Source organism: Dendrobates tinctorius, unplaced genomic scaffold (genome assembly GCF_039654945.1).
Source record: "Dendrobates tinctorius isolate UK_male_01 unplaced genomic scaffold, ASM3965494v1 ptg000055l, whole genome shotgun sequence".
NCBI classification, from domain to species: Eukaryota; Metazoa; Chordata; class Amphibia; order Anura; family Dendrobatidae; genus Dendrobates; species Dendrobates tinctorius.
Window position 1 is genome coordinate 3,809,281 of NW_027361723.1, and position 12,809 is coordinate 3,822,089.

General features: G+C 50.5%; 1 protein-coding gene across 1 annotated transcript in view; it reads right to left on the bottom strand.

Moving 5' to 3' along the window:
* Positions 1-12,809, bottom strand: part of LOC141091667 (1-phosphatidylinositol 4,5-bisphosphate phosphodiesterase gamma-1-like) — a 189,775-nt gene that overhangs the window by 11,055 nt on the left and 165,911 nt on the right. Inside the window, exons 22-30 of the mRNA XM_073577350.1 lie at positions 11,886-11,982; positions 11,724-11,808; positions 11,463-11,626; positions 5,397-5,493; positions 2,158-2,382; positions 1,479-1,627; positions 1,103-1,217; positions 818-979; positions 244-332 (exon numbers count right to left, since the gene is read on the bottom strand). Of these exons, the coding sequence (XP_073433451.1) occupies positions 244-332; positions 818-979; positions 1,103-1,217; positions 1,479-1,627; positions 2,158-2,382; positions 5,397-5,493; positions 11,463-11,626; positions 11,724-11,808; positions 11,886-11,982 (1,183 nt within the window). The remainder of the gene's footprint in view (positions 1-243; positions 333-817; positions 980-1,102; positions 1,218-1,478; positions 1,628-2,157; positions 2,383-5,396; positions 5,494-11,462; positions 11,627-11,723; positions 11,809-11,885; positions 11,983-12,809) is intronic.

Here is a 12,809-nt window from a genome sequence, read left to right on the forward strand (position 1 = left end):
CACTCACCCTGCCTTCCCGTCCCTGCTCAACCTTGTCCTGTCCCTGCTCACTATCCCCACTCCCACTCTTGTCCCAGCCCTGCTCCCCACCCCCACTAATTTCGTCCCTGCTGCACTCACCCTCCATTCCCTGCTCCCCCCTCGTCCTGTCTCCGCTCACTATCCCCACCCCTCTCCCGCTCTTGTGCCCTCCCGTCCCGACTCCCCCTCTCGTCCCCGCTACACTCCCCTTTGACACTGCACCTTAGCGTTGACGATCTCGATGTGCACCAGAAGGGCGGCGAGCTCCAGCTCCTCACTGTAGCTGTTTCGTAAAGGAACAGACCGGTAACCTGGAGGAAGAAAGTAAAAGATCGTCACTGTCCGGACAATACGAATGTATAATGGGGAACTCCGCCCCCTTGTCTGTAATAACTGCTGCACATCTATCCGCCAGGGGTTCCTCACTCGCCTCCATCGCTCCTGGATGTAGCCCAGACCTGTTCATTATTAAATTGAGTACACTGTAGGAAATACTAAACTGGCCCCTCCCCCTTTGAGACCCCACCCCCGAGGAGCTGGACTCTCCTGTATGTGCAACTAATAATGACTATAGCATATGGGTGAGTACATTCTGCTGCTGTGGGGTCACTGGAGGGGGCGGCGCTCCGGCATCAAACCACCATTTCCACAAGCGCCAAATCCCCTGAACCTTTAGCGACACTTTCAGATGCTTGTGATCTCGGGGGTTACACCCCAGGGGGCCCTGGACATGACCCTGCTAACCCCTTTAGAAATGGAGGTTGGTGGTGTAAGGGCCACACACTGCGTCTCTCACCCGTCTTCAAGGCCTTTACAGGGAACGTGGCCTGTGCCAGGAAGTTGGGGTCACTGAACATGTCCTCCTCATACACCACGAACCTCAGGAAGGAGAACTCGGGGTTATTGATGTCAAACACGAACTCCTTCATCATCCAGACGGGGTTCAGGCCGTTATCCGCTGTGGAGGGAGAAGACGCCGTCAGTGCAGCTCCAGGGGGCGCCGCTGAGCCGGTGTGGTCCCTGTGTCTCAGGAAGACTGCACCTCTGTGCATATGGCAGAGGGGGATGCTGCAGCGCTCACCTACGACGTCGCTCTTGTTTTTGCTGTTGTCGTACTCTGATCCGCAGACCTCCACTTCCACGAACGGACACACAATGCTCCGGCCATTTTTTGGGAGATGCCTGGCCCCCAGAATCTGGAATATCAGAGACATGGCTACATTTATCATTATCTAGCACCTCTGTGCTTTACACTGCAGCTCTGCTCCATAAAGGAAGCACAATGCTCCCTGACTTAGCTGCCTCAGCAGAGGCTTCGACTGTCCCCCATGCTTCACCCTGCAGTCATATTAGTGCAAGTTTTCCGGACGTCATGGGTAGCTGGGACTCCCATGGTCCTCCAATGTGGTGATATGTGCCCTTTGGGGCCCGGGGCCCCTGCACCCCGGATCGCTCACCTGGATCTGCACCGTGATTGGCTCCACAATCTTCAGGCTGCTCTTATCAAATGGGTCAAAGAAATCGTCCCTCATGATGTCCGGCTGCAGCACGAAGCCGCTCTGCCCCCCGAGCATGAAGAGTGCCTGGTTCAGCTGCATGGGCTTGTCTGCGGGAGGTAGAGGGCGAGTCATGGGCCAGCTGTGGTGCATGGTTACAGAAAGTCTGCACTGAGCCAAAGAATATATTGTCTGCAGCTCTGGATGTGACTGGAGTATAAATACAAAATAGTGCTGCAGCTGTGGATGTGACTGGAGTATAAATACAGAATAGTGCCTGCAGCTGTGGATGTGACTGGAGTGTAAATACAGAATAATGCTGCAGCTGTGGATGTGACTGGAGTATAAATACAGAATAGTGCCTGCAGCTCTGGGTGTGACTGGAGTATAAATACAGAATAGTGCCTGCAGCTGTGGATGTGACTGGAGTATAAATACAGAATAGTGCCTGCAGCTGTGGATGTGACTGGAGTATAAATACAGAATAGTGCCTGCAGCTCTGGGTGTGACTGGAGTGTGTGAAAGATATGATCTATGTCAGGGTTTGTTCTCTGTCACTCAGCATCTCGGGGTGTTCTTTAAATACAGGATTTTTGGTTATAGCCCCTCAGTCTATTCCTCCCGAGGGCGCCATGATTACCGGGGGTCTGGAAGTTCAGGGCCACAAGCTGACTGCCACAGATCCACATGGGCAGGGGGTCATAGTTTGAAGAATCCAGGCGCTGCCCTTTGGGGTAGACGCGGCTCAGCTGGCGCCGGTTGTACTGCAGGAATCTCTTCCCCTTGCTGCGGCTGGCGTACTTCTCTGCCTTGGTCTCGGGGAATGAAGACATATCCCGGTAACAAGCCTTCTCCGTGCCGATCTCTGCAAACAGCCAGGAAGTGTGTGTGTGTATATATATATATATATGTATATATATATGAACAACGACAAAGCAAAGTCCAGCAATAACGTGAGCAATCCAGGATGCTGTTAAAAAATTTTTTCTTTTTATTCATAAATCCATTAAAATGCAATGGTCCAAGCAGTTCAAAACAGCAATAACGCAGGAAAGTCGTGCAGATTGGACTACGCGTTTCAGCGGTAGAACCCGCCTTCTTCACGGTCCAGAATCTAATCTGCTTTCCAAACATGGAACCTTATATACATCCCACTCCCATCAGGGTAATTATAAACATATGTGAGAGACTTAAAAACATGTGTTATAAAAGCAGATCAAACATATAAACTATCCACACATTGATCAGTATACAACATGCATAAAGATTATAAGGAAAGAATTCAACATATTGGAGAAAAGTACATTAGGAATGTCCGATAACCTGACCATAGGATTTAAGGCCCTGTGCACACAGTGCAGACTCCGTGCAGTTCCGCAGCAGATTTGGCCCTGCAGAACCGCAGCAGAAAAGCAACAGAACTGCGCGATATGCTGCTTCTTTTATTCTGCACCAGATCTGAGCAGAAAAATCTGCAGCATGTACACAGCCTTTTTTGTTTTACATAGCCTTAAATGGTACTGTGCATCACGTGCAGTTCTGTTGCTTTTCTGCTGCGGTTCTGCAGGGCCAAATCTGAGGCGGAACTGCACGGAGTCTGCACTGTGTGCACAGGGCCTTAAATCCTATGGTCAGGTTATCGGACATTCCTAATGTACTTTTCTCCAATATGTTGAATTCTTTCCTTATAATCTTTATGCATGTTGTATACTGATCAATATGTGGATAGTTTATATGTTTGATCTGCTTTTATAACACATGTTTTTAAGTCTCTCACATATGTTTATAATTACCCTGATGGGAGTGGGATGTATATAAGGTTCCATGTTTGGAAAGCAGATTAGATTCTGGACCGTGAAGAAGGCGGGTTCTACCGCTGAAACGCGTAGTCCAATCTGCACGACTTTCCTGCGTTATTGCTGTTTTGAACTGCTTGGACCATTGCATTTTAATGGATTTATGAATAAAAAGAAAAAAAAATTTAACAGCATCCTGGATTGCTCACGTTATTGCTGGACTTTGCTTTGTCGTTGTTCACATTTGTATGGATGGACTCCTACATCCAGATCTGGGCACAACGAAGCTAACCAGGTCAGCTGAGGTTCCAGGTGGTTCACAGGAGTGAGCTGGTCTACATTGTTGGAGATATATATATATATATATATATATATATATACAGTGTGTACACACATCAGACAGGTGTGTATATACAGTGGGGCAAAAAAGTATTTAGTCAGTCAGCAATAGTGCAAGTTCCACCACTTAAAAAGATGAGAGGCGTCTGTAATTTACATCATAGGTAGACCTCAACTATGGGAGACAAACTGAGAAAAAAAAATCCAGAAAATCACATTGTCTGTTTTTTTTTCATTTTATTTGCATATTATGGTGGAAAATATGTATTTGGTCAGAAACAAGCAATCAAGATTTCTGGCTCTCACAGACCTGTAACTTCTTCTTTAAGAGTCTCCTCTTTCCTCCACTCATTACCTGTAGTAATGGCACCTGTTTAAACTTGTTATCAGTATAAAAAGACACCTGTGCACACCCTCAAACAGTCTGACTCCAAACTCCACTATGGTGAAGACCAAAGAGCTGTCAAAGGACACCAGAAACAAAATTGTAGCCCTGCACCAGGCTGGGAAGACTGAATCTGCAATAGCCAACCAGCTTGGAGTGAAGAAATCAACTGTGGGAGCAATAATTAGAAAATGGAAGACATACAAGACCACTGATAATCTCCCTCGATCTGGTGCTCCACGCAAAATCCCACCCTGTGGGGTCAGAATGATCACAAGAACGGTGAGCAAAAATCCCAGAACCACGCGGGGGGACCTAGTGAATGAACTGCAGAGAGCTGGGACCAATGTAACAAGGCCTACCATAAGTAACACACTATGCCACCATGGACTCAGATCCTGCAGTGCCAGACGTGTCCCACTGCTTAAGCCTGTACATGTCCGGCCCGTCTGAAGTTTGCTAGAGAGCATTTGGATGATCCAGAGGAGTTTTGGGAGAATGTCCTATGGTCTGATGAAACCAAACTGGAACTGTTTGGTAGAAACACAACTTGTCGTGTTTGGAGGAAAAAGAATACTGAGTTGCATCCATCAAACACCATACCTACTGTAAAGCATGGTGGTGGAAACATCATGCTTTGGGGCTGTTTCTCTGCAAAGGGGCCAGGACGACTGATCCGGGTACATGAAAGAATGAATGGGGCCATGTATCGTGAGATTTTGAGTGCAAACCTCCTTCCATCAGCAAGGGCATTGAAGATGAAACGTGGCTGGGTCTTTCAACATGACAATGATCCAAAGCACACCGCCTGGGCAACGAAGGAGTGGCTTCGTAAGAAGCATTTCAAGGTCCTGGAGTGGCCTAGCCAGTCTCCAGATCTCAACCCTATAGAAAACCTTTGGAGGGAGTTGAAAGTCCGTGTTGCCAAGCGAAAAGCCAAAAACATCACTGCTCTAGAGGAGATCTGCATGGAGGAATGGGCCAACATACCAACAACAGTGTGTGGCAACCTTGTGAAGACTTACAGAAAACGTTTGACCTCTGTCATTGCCAACAAAGGATATATCACAAAGTATTGAGATGAAATTTTGTTTCTGACCAAATACTTATTTTCCACCATAATATGCAAATAAAATGAAAAAAAAAACAGACAATGTGATTTTCTGGATTTTTTTTTCTCAGTTTGTCTCCCATAGTTGAGGTCTACCTATGATGTAAATTACAGACGCCTCTCATCTTTTTAAGTGGTGGAACTTGCACTATTGCTGACTGACTAAATACTTTTTTTCCCCACTGTATATACAGTGTGTACAGATCTATATAATCTGTGAGAAAGTAGTGAAGTATCGGTTCTCTTACTTTCTTCATCGAAGGGCACGGGGCGGCAGTAGACCACCAGCTCCGACAGCTCCAGCGCGATCTTCTTCCTTCGCTCCATGATCTTCCCTTCCTGCATCTGTAAGAAGCGGACGTTAGGTTATACACGGCGTGGGCGTTAGGTTATACAAGGCCCGGACGTCAGGTTATACACGGCGGGGACGTTGGGTTATACAAGGCCCGGACGTCAGGTTACACACGTCCCGGACGTCAGGTTATACAAAGCCCGGACGTTAGGTTATACATGGCCCGGATGTCAGGTTACACACGGCGTGGACGTTAGGTTATACAAGGCCCGGACGTTAGGTTATACATGGCCCGGACGTCAGGTTACACACGGCGTGGACGTTAGGTTATACAAAGCCCGGACGTTAGGTTATACATGGCCCGGACGTCAGGTTACACACGGCGTGGACGTCAGGTTATACAAGGCCCGGACGTTAGGTTATACATGGCCCGGACGTCAGGTTACACACGGCGTGGACGTCAGGTTATACAAAGCCCGGACGTTAGGTTATACATGGCCCGGACGTCAGGTTACACACGGCGTGGACGTTAGGTTATACAAGGCCCGGACGTCAGGTTACACACGTCCCGGACGTCAGGTTATACAAAGCCCGGACGTCAGGTTATACACGGCCCGGACGTTAGGTTATACAAGGCCCGGACGTCAGGTTATACACGTCCCGGACGTCAGGTTATACAAGGCCCGGACGTCAGGTTATACACGGCCCGGACGTTAGGTTATACAAGGCCCAGACGTCAGGTTATACAAGGCCCGGACGTTAGGTTATACAAGGCCCAGACGTCAGGTTATACAAGGCCCGGACGTCAGGTTATACAAGGCCCGGACGTCAGGTTATACAAGGCCCGGACGTTAGGTTACACACGTCCCGGACGTCAGGTTATACAAGGCCCGGACGTCAGGTTATACACGGCCCGGACGTCAGGTTATACACGGCGGGGACGTTGGGTTATACAAGGCCCGGACGTTAGGTTATACACATCCCAGACGTCAGGTTATACACGGCCCGGACGTCAGGTTATACAAAGCCCGGACGTCAGGTTATACACGGCCCGGACGTTAGGTTATACAAGGCCCGGACGTCAGGTTATACACGTCCCGGACGTCAGGTTATACAAGGCCCGGACGTCAGGTTATACACGGCCCGGACGTTAGGTTATACACGGGCCAGACGTCAGGTTATACACGGCCCGGACGTTAGGTTATACAAGGCCCGGACGTCAGGTTATACACGTCCCGGACGTCAGGTTATACAAGGCCCGGACGTCAGGTTATACACGGCCCGGACGTTAGGTTATACAAGGCCCGGACGTCAGGTTATACAAGGCCCGGACGTCAGGTTATACACGGCCCGGACGTCAGGTTATACACGGCCCGGACGTCAGGTTATACACGGCCCGGACGTTAGGTTATACAAGGCCCGGACGTTAGGTTACACACGTCCCGGACGTCAGGTTATACAAAGCCCGGACGTCAGGTTATACATGGCCCGGACGTCAGGTTATACAAGGCCCGGACGTCAGGTTATACACGGCCCGGACGTCAGGTTATACACGGCCCGGACGTTAGGTTATACAAAGCCCGGACGTCAGGTTATACAAGGCCCGGACGTCAGGTTATACACGGCCCGGACGTCAGGTTATACAAGGCCCGGACGTCAGGTTATACAAGGCCCGGACGTCAGGTTATACAAGGCCCGGACGTCAGGTTATACAAGGCCCGGACGTCAGGTTATACAAGGCCCGGACGTCAGGTTATACAAGGCCCGGACGTTAGGTTATACACGTCCCAGATGTCAGGTTATACACGTCCCGGACGTCAGGTTATACAAAGCCCGGATGTCAGGTTACACAAGGCCCGGACGTTAGGTTATACAAGGCCCGGACGTCAGGTTATACACGGCCCGGACGTCAGGTTATACAAGGCCCGGACGTCAGGTTATTCACGGCCCGGACGTCAGGTTATACACGGCCCGGACGTCAGGTTATACAAGGCCCGGACGTCAGGTTATACACGGCCCGGACGTCAGGTTATACACGGCCCGGACGTCAGGTTATACAAGGCCCGGACGTCAGGTTATACACGGCCCGGACGTCAGGTTATACAAGGCCCGGACGTCAGGTTATACAAGGCCCGGACGTCAGGTTATACACGGCCCGGACGTTAGGTTATACAAGGCCCGGACGTAAGGTTATACACGGCCCGGACGTCAGGTTATACAAGGCCCGGACATTAGGTTACACACGTCCCGGACGTCAGGTTATACACGGCCCGGACGTCAGGTTATACAAGGCCCGGACGTCAGGTTATACACGGCCCGGACGTCAGGTTATACACGGCCCGGACGTTAGGTTATACAAGGCCCGGACGTAAGGTTATACACGGCCCGGACGTCAGGTTATACAAAGCCCGGACATTAGGTTACACACGTCCCGGACGTCAGGTTATACAAAGCCCGGACGTCAGGTTATACAAGGCCCGGACGTCAGGTTATACACGGCCCGGACATTAGGTTACACACGTCCCGGACGTCAGGTTATACAAAGCCCGGACGTCAGGTTATACAAGGCCCGGACGTCAGGTTATACACGGCCCGGACGTCAGGTTACACAAGGCCCGGACGTTAGGTTATACAAGGCCCGGACGTCAGGTTATACACGGCCCGGACGTCAGGTTATACACGGCCCGGACGTCAGGTTATACAAGGCCCGGACGTCAGGTTATACAAGGCCCGGACGTCAGGTTATACACGGCCCGGACGTCAGGTTATACACGGCCCGGACGTCAGGTTACACAAGGCCCGGACGTTAGGTTACACAAGGCCCGGACGTCAGGTTACACAAGGCCCGGACGTCAGGTTACACAAGGCCCGGACGTCAGGTTACACAAGGCCCGGACGTCAGGTTATACAAGGCCCGGACGTCAGGTTATACAAGGCCCGGACGTCAGGTTATACACTGTTTTGCATGTTTTACATATTTCCCATAAGGGATGGGGGCAGTGCTCTAGAATCACTGCGTTGAGAAACACGTGATGGTGTCTCCGCAGTGTCGCATGTTGATCTCCATGAGTTCATTCATCCTCCTTTTCATAGTCTTTTTACTAGGCATTGCTCCTACCAGCCAGTTTCCTACTCCACACTGATGAGGGGCAATACCCCGAAACAGCTGTATGTGGATGGATACCATGTTTTGGCATAGGTGGTTTCCTTCATTGGAGACTGCCCTTCCCGTGGTTGTTCCTTCCCGGGCAAAGACCTGGCTGGTCACTGCTTGCGTTGAGAAACATGTGATGGTGTCTCCGCGGCTTCTGTTTTGCATGTTTTACATATTTCCCATAAGGGATGGGGGCAGTGCTCTAGAATCACTGCGTTGAGAAACACGTGATGGTGTCTCCGCAGTGTCGGATGTTGATCTCCATGAGTTCATTCATCCTCCTTTTCACAGTCTTTTACTAGGCATTGCTCCTACCAGCCAGTTTCCTACTCCACACTGATGAGAGGCAATACCCCGAAACAGCTGTATGTGGATGGATACCATGTTTTGGCATAGGTGGTTTCCTTCATTGGAGACTGCCCTTCCCGTGGTTGTTCCTTCCCGGGCAAAGACCTGGCTGGTCACTGCTTGCGTTGAGAAACATGTGATGGTGTCTCCGCGGCTTCTGTTTTGCATGTTTTACATATTTCCCATAAGGGATGGGGGCAGTGCTCTAGAATCACTGCGTTGAGAAACACGTGATGGTGTCTCCGCAGTGTCAGATGTTGATCTCCATGAGTTCATTCATCCTCCTTTTCATAGTCTTTTTACTAGGCATTGCTCCTACCAGCCAGTTTCCTACTCCACACTGATGAGGGGCAATACCCTGAAACAGCTGTATGTGGATGGATACCATGTTTTGGCATAGGTGGTTTCCTTCATTGGAGACTGCCCTTCCCGTGGTTGTTCCTTCCCGGGCAAAGACCTGGCTGGTCACTGCTTGCGTTGAGAAACATGTGATGGTGTCTCCGCGGCTTCTGTTTTGCACGGACGTCAGGTTAGACACGGCCCGGACGTCAGGTTAAACACGGCCCGGACGTCAGGTTAGACACGGCCCGGACGTCAGGTTAGACACGGCCCGGACGTCAGGTTAGACACGGCCCGGACGTCAGGTTAGACACGGCCCGGACGTCAGGTTAAACACGGCCCGGACGTCAGGTTAAACACGGCCCGGACGTCAGGTTAGACACGGCCCGGACGTCAGGTTAGACACGGCCCGGACGTCAGGTTAGACACGGCGCGGACGTTACATTCGTGTATCTGGTGTAGTGGAGCCTGTGGTGCCGTGTGCTGCTATGATGTCAGAGCTGTGTTTTGTGCTCTCAGCCAATGAGATGTCTCCTGCCTGCTCTTGCCCCTCCCCTGCAGAAGACATGACGTTACTGCAGATGCATCTCCCTCCCGAATTATAGGTTTCCACACATTTGGGAAAAGAGAACTACAGAAAAATGTGAAGACGACTACCAATCTCCAGTAAAAAGAATGGAGTCATTGAAAACTACAGCTCGTTCTGCACAAACAATCCTCATACGGAGACGGGGAAGAAAACAGATAAAAGTTCTGGTTCTTGAATGAAAATGGGAAAAAAACGAAAGGACAAAAATGAACAATTGGCTGCTCCTTTAGTGGTTAAAGGTGATCCCCGCTGGGTTTGGGCTGCAGTGTCCATGTAACTCCGAGCTGTTTAACATTCGGGGAGGCCAAGCAGTTCAGGTTGGGAGTTTCCCAAGTTCTTCCCTAGCGGTGCAGGTTTGGAGACTCCCAAGTTCTTCCCTATTGGTGAAGGTTCAGGGCTTCCCAAGTTCCTCCCTAGCGGAGCAGGTTGGGGGGCTCCCGAGTTCCTCTCTAGTGGTGCAGATTAGGGAGCTCCTATGTTCTTCCTAAGAAATGCAGGTTGGGGGGCTCCCGAGTTCCTCCCTAGTGGTGCGGGTTGGAGGTCTCCGAAGTTCTTCCCTAGCGGTGCAGGTCAGGAGGCTCCTGTGTTCTTCCCAGGTGATGCAAGTAGGGGAGCTCCTATGTTCTTCCCAAGAGGTGCAGGTTCGGGGGCTCCCGAGTTCCTCTCTAGTGGTGCATGTTGGGGGGCTCCCAAGTTCTTCCCTAGTGATGCAGGTTGGGGAGCTCCTATGTTCTTCCCAAGAAGTGCAGGTTGGGGGGCTTCCGAGTTCCTCTCTAGTGGTGCATGTTGGGGGGCTCCCAAGTTCTTCCCTAGTGGTGCAGTTTGGGGAGTTCCTATGTTCTTCCCAAGAGGTGAAGGTTGGGGGGCTCCTGAGTTCTTCCTTAGTGGTACATGTTGGGGGGATTCTACATTCTTCCCTAGTGGTAAAGGTTTGGGGCTCCTAATTCTTCCCAACCGGTGCAGGTTAGGGGGCTCCTATATTCTTCCTAAGCTGTGCAAATTGGGGGGCTCCTATGTTCTTCCCTAGCGGTGCAGGTTACTGGGCTCCCGAGTTCCTCCCTAGTGGTGCATGTTAGGGGCTTGTACGTTCTTACTTAGTGTTGCAGGTTTGGGGGCTCCCGAGTTCTTTCTTAGTGGTACATGTTGTGGGGCTTATATGTATTTCCCTAGCAGTGCAGGTTGGGGGCCCTCCTACACTCTTCCTTAGTGGTGCAGGTTTTGGGGCTACTACATTTTTACCAAGTAATGCAGGTTTGGGGGCTCATACATTCTTCCCAAGCCATGTAAGTTGGGGGGCTTCTACATTCTTTCCTTTCCTAGCACTGCAGTTTGGGGGTTCTTATGGCCTTCCCTAGCGGTGCAGGTTGGGGGACTCCTCCATTCTTCCCTCGCAATGCAGTTTTTGGGGCTCCTACATTCTTTCTTATGAGTCTCAGGAACTGCGTGTCTCTGTGGAGGCCGAGATCTGACAACTCTGCTTATAACTTGTCAAGAAGGTTGTTGTCAGAAGCAGGAGGACAGAGAGGGGTTCCTGCCACTTCTGTGCCCCCAATGATACAGAGGGCACACAAAGGCTTCATCGGTGGTCTCACCCTGGCGTCAGCGTTCTGTGCGGCTTCACGAATCTTTGCGATCCAGTCGTTCAGCTCCTCCTGAGAATCGGCCGCCACGTCCAGCGCCTGTGAGGGGTGCGACATCTGCTGGGAGTGGATGGTGAACATGTGGGCACGGGGGCTTCGGCCTTCCTTCGATAAGACTGCAGTGAGGGACGAAATGATCAATCATGTAATCAGCAGCAGAGATCTATGGCGGACCCCGGATTTCTGTGATCTGTGTGAGGCCCCCGCACTCACCGATGTGGCATGACGGGACGTCTATAAAACCCTTCAGGAAGTTCCCCAGCGGGCTGTTCTCTGCAGACTGACCGAAGAACAGGGACTGTGGGGCAGAGAGGTAAGACATAAGCAAGTGAAACCCCCAAAACCAAAGTGTATTCATCCCAGGGGACATCTGACCGTATCGTCCTGCTCCGAGGTCACCGCCCCACTCATCTCCTCCACGTAGTTCGCCGGGAACCAAAGCTGCTTCTTCCCACCGTAGTCACCACGCCACCTGCAGGTCAGATGGGGGAACAGCGGGGTCGTAACTAATATTCTCCGACCACACAGAGCGGATATCTCCATGAGTGTTAGGCCCCCTTCACACATCTGTTTTTGAAAGACCGCGAATACGGACACACGCACACTTATTGCATTCAATAGTGGTGCGCACATGTCAGGTGTCCGTCTGAAAAACCTGCAGATATGTCAGCCAACATTACAAAGCTGACATCAACCCCAACCCTATTACCCCACTTACCACTGCACCAGAGCAAGTGGGAAGAGCGAGGCTAAACCCCAAATTTGGCACATCATATGAATGCGCCATTTCTGGGGTGGTTGAGGGCTGATGTTAGTCTGGGAGGGGCCAATATCCATGGCCTCTTCCCAGACTTTTAATATCTGTCTGTTTAGCCTTTGCCAGTCAAAATATATAGCGGAACACTACGTCATTTTTTTTTCTGGGCTCCCCCATAAACTAACCAGTAAAAGCTAAGCAAACAGCTTTGAGCTGATATTAATAGCCTGGGAACATTTAGGGCTATTGGCTCCTTCTTGGAATATTAACATCAGCCCCCAGCTGTCGGCTTTCCCTCTGCTGGTTATGAAGATTACCGGGGACCCCACGTTGTTCTGTTTTTAAATTAAATTTTTATTTATTTAAAAAAAAAAAATACAAGTACAGAAAAAAGGCACAAAGCACTGATTATATAGCACAATGACACATTTCTATCTACCTAGTTCCTCATCGCTACCTCTATCTTCGAACATCTTTAATACCTAACAATCTTTAATTTCTATGCTGTATTTCATTCCACACATGTCCCACTGACAGCACAC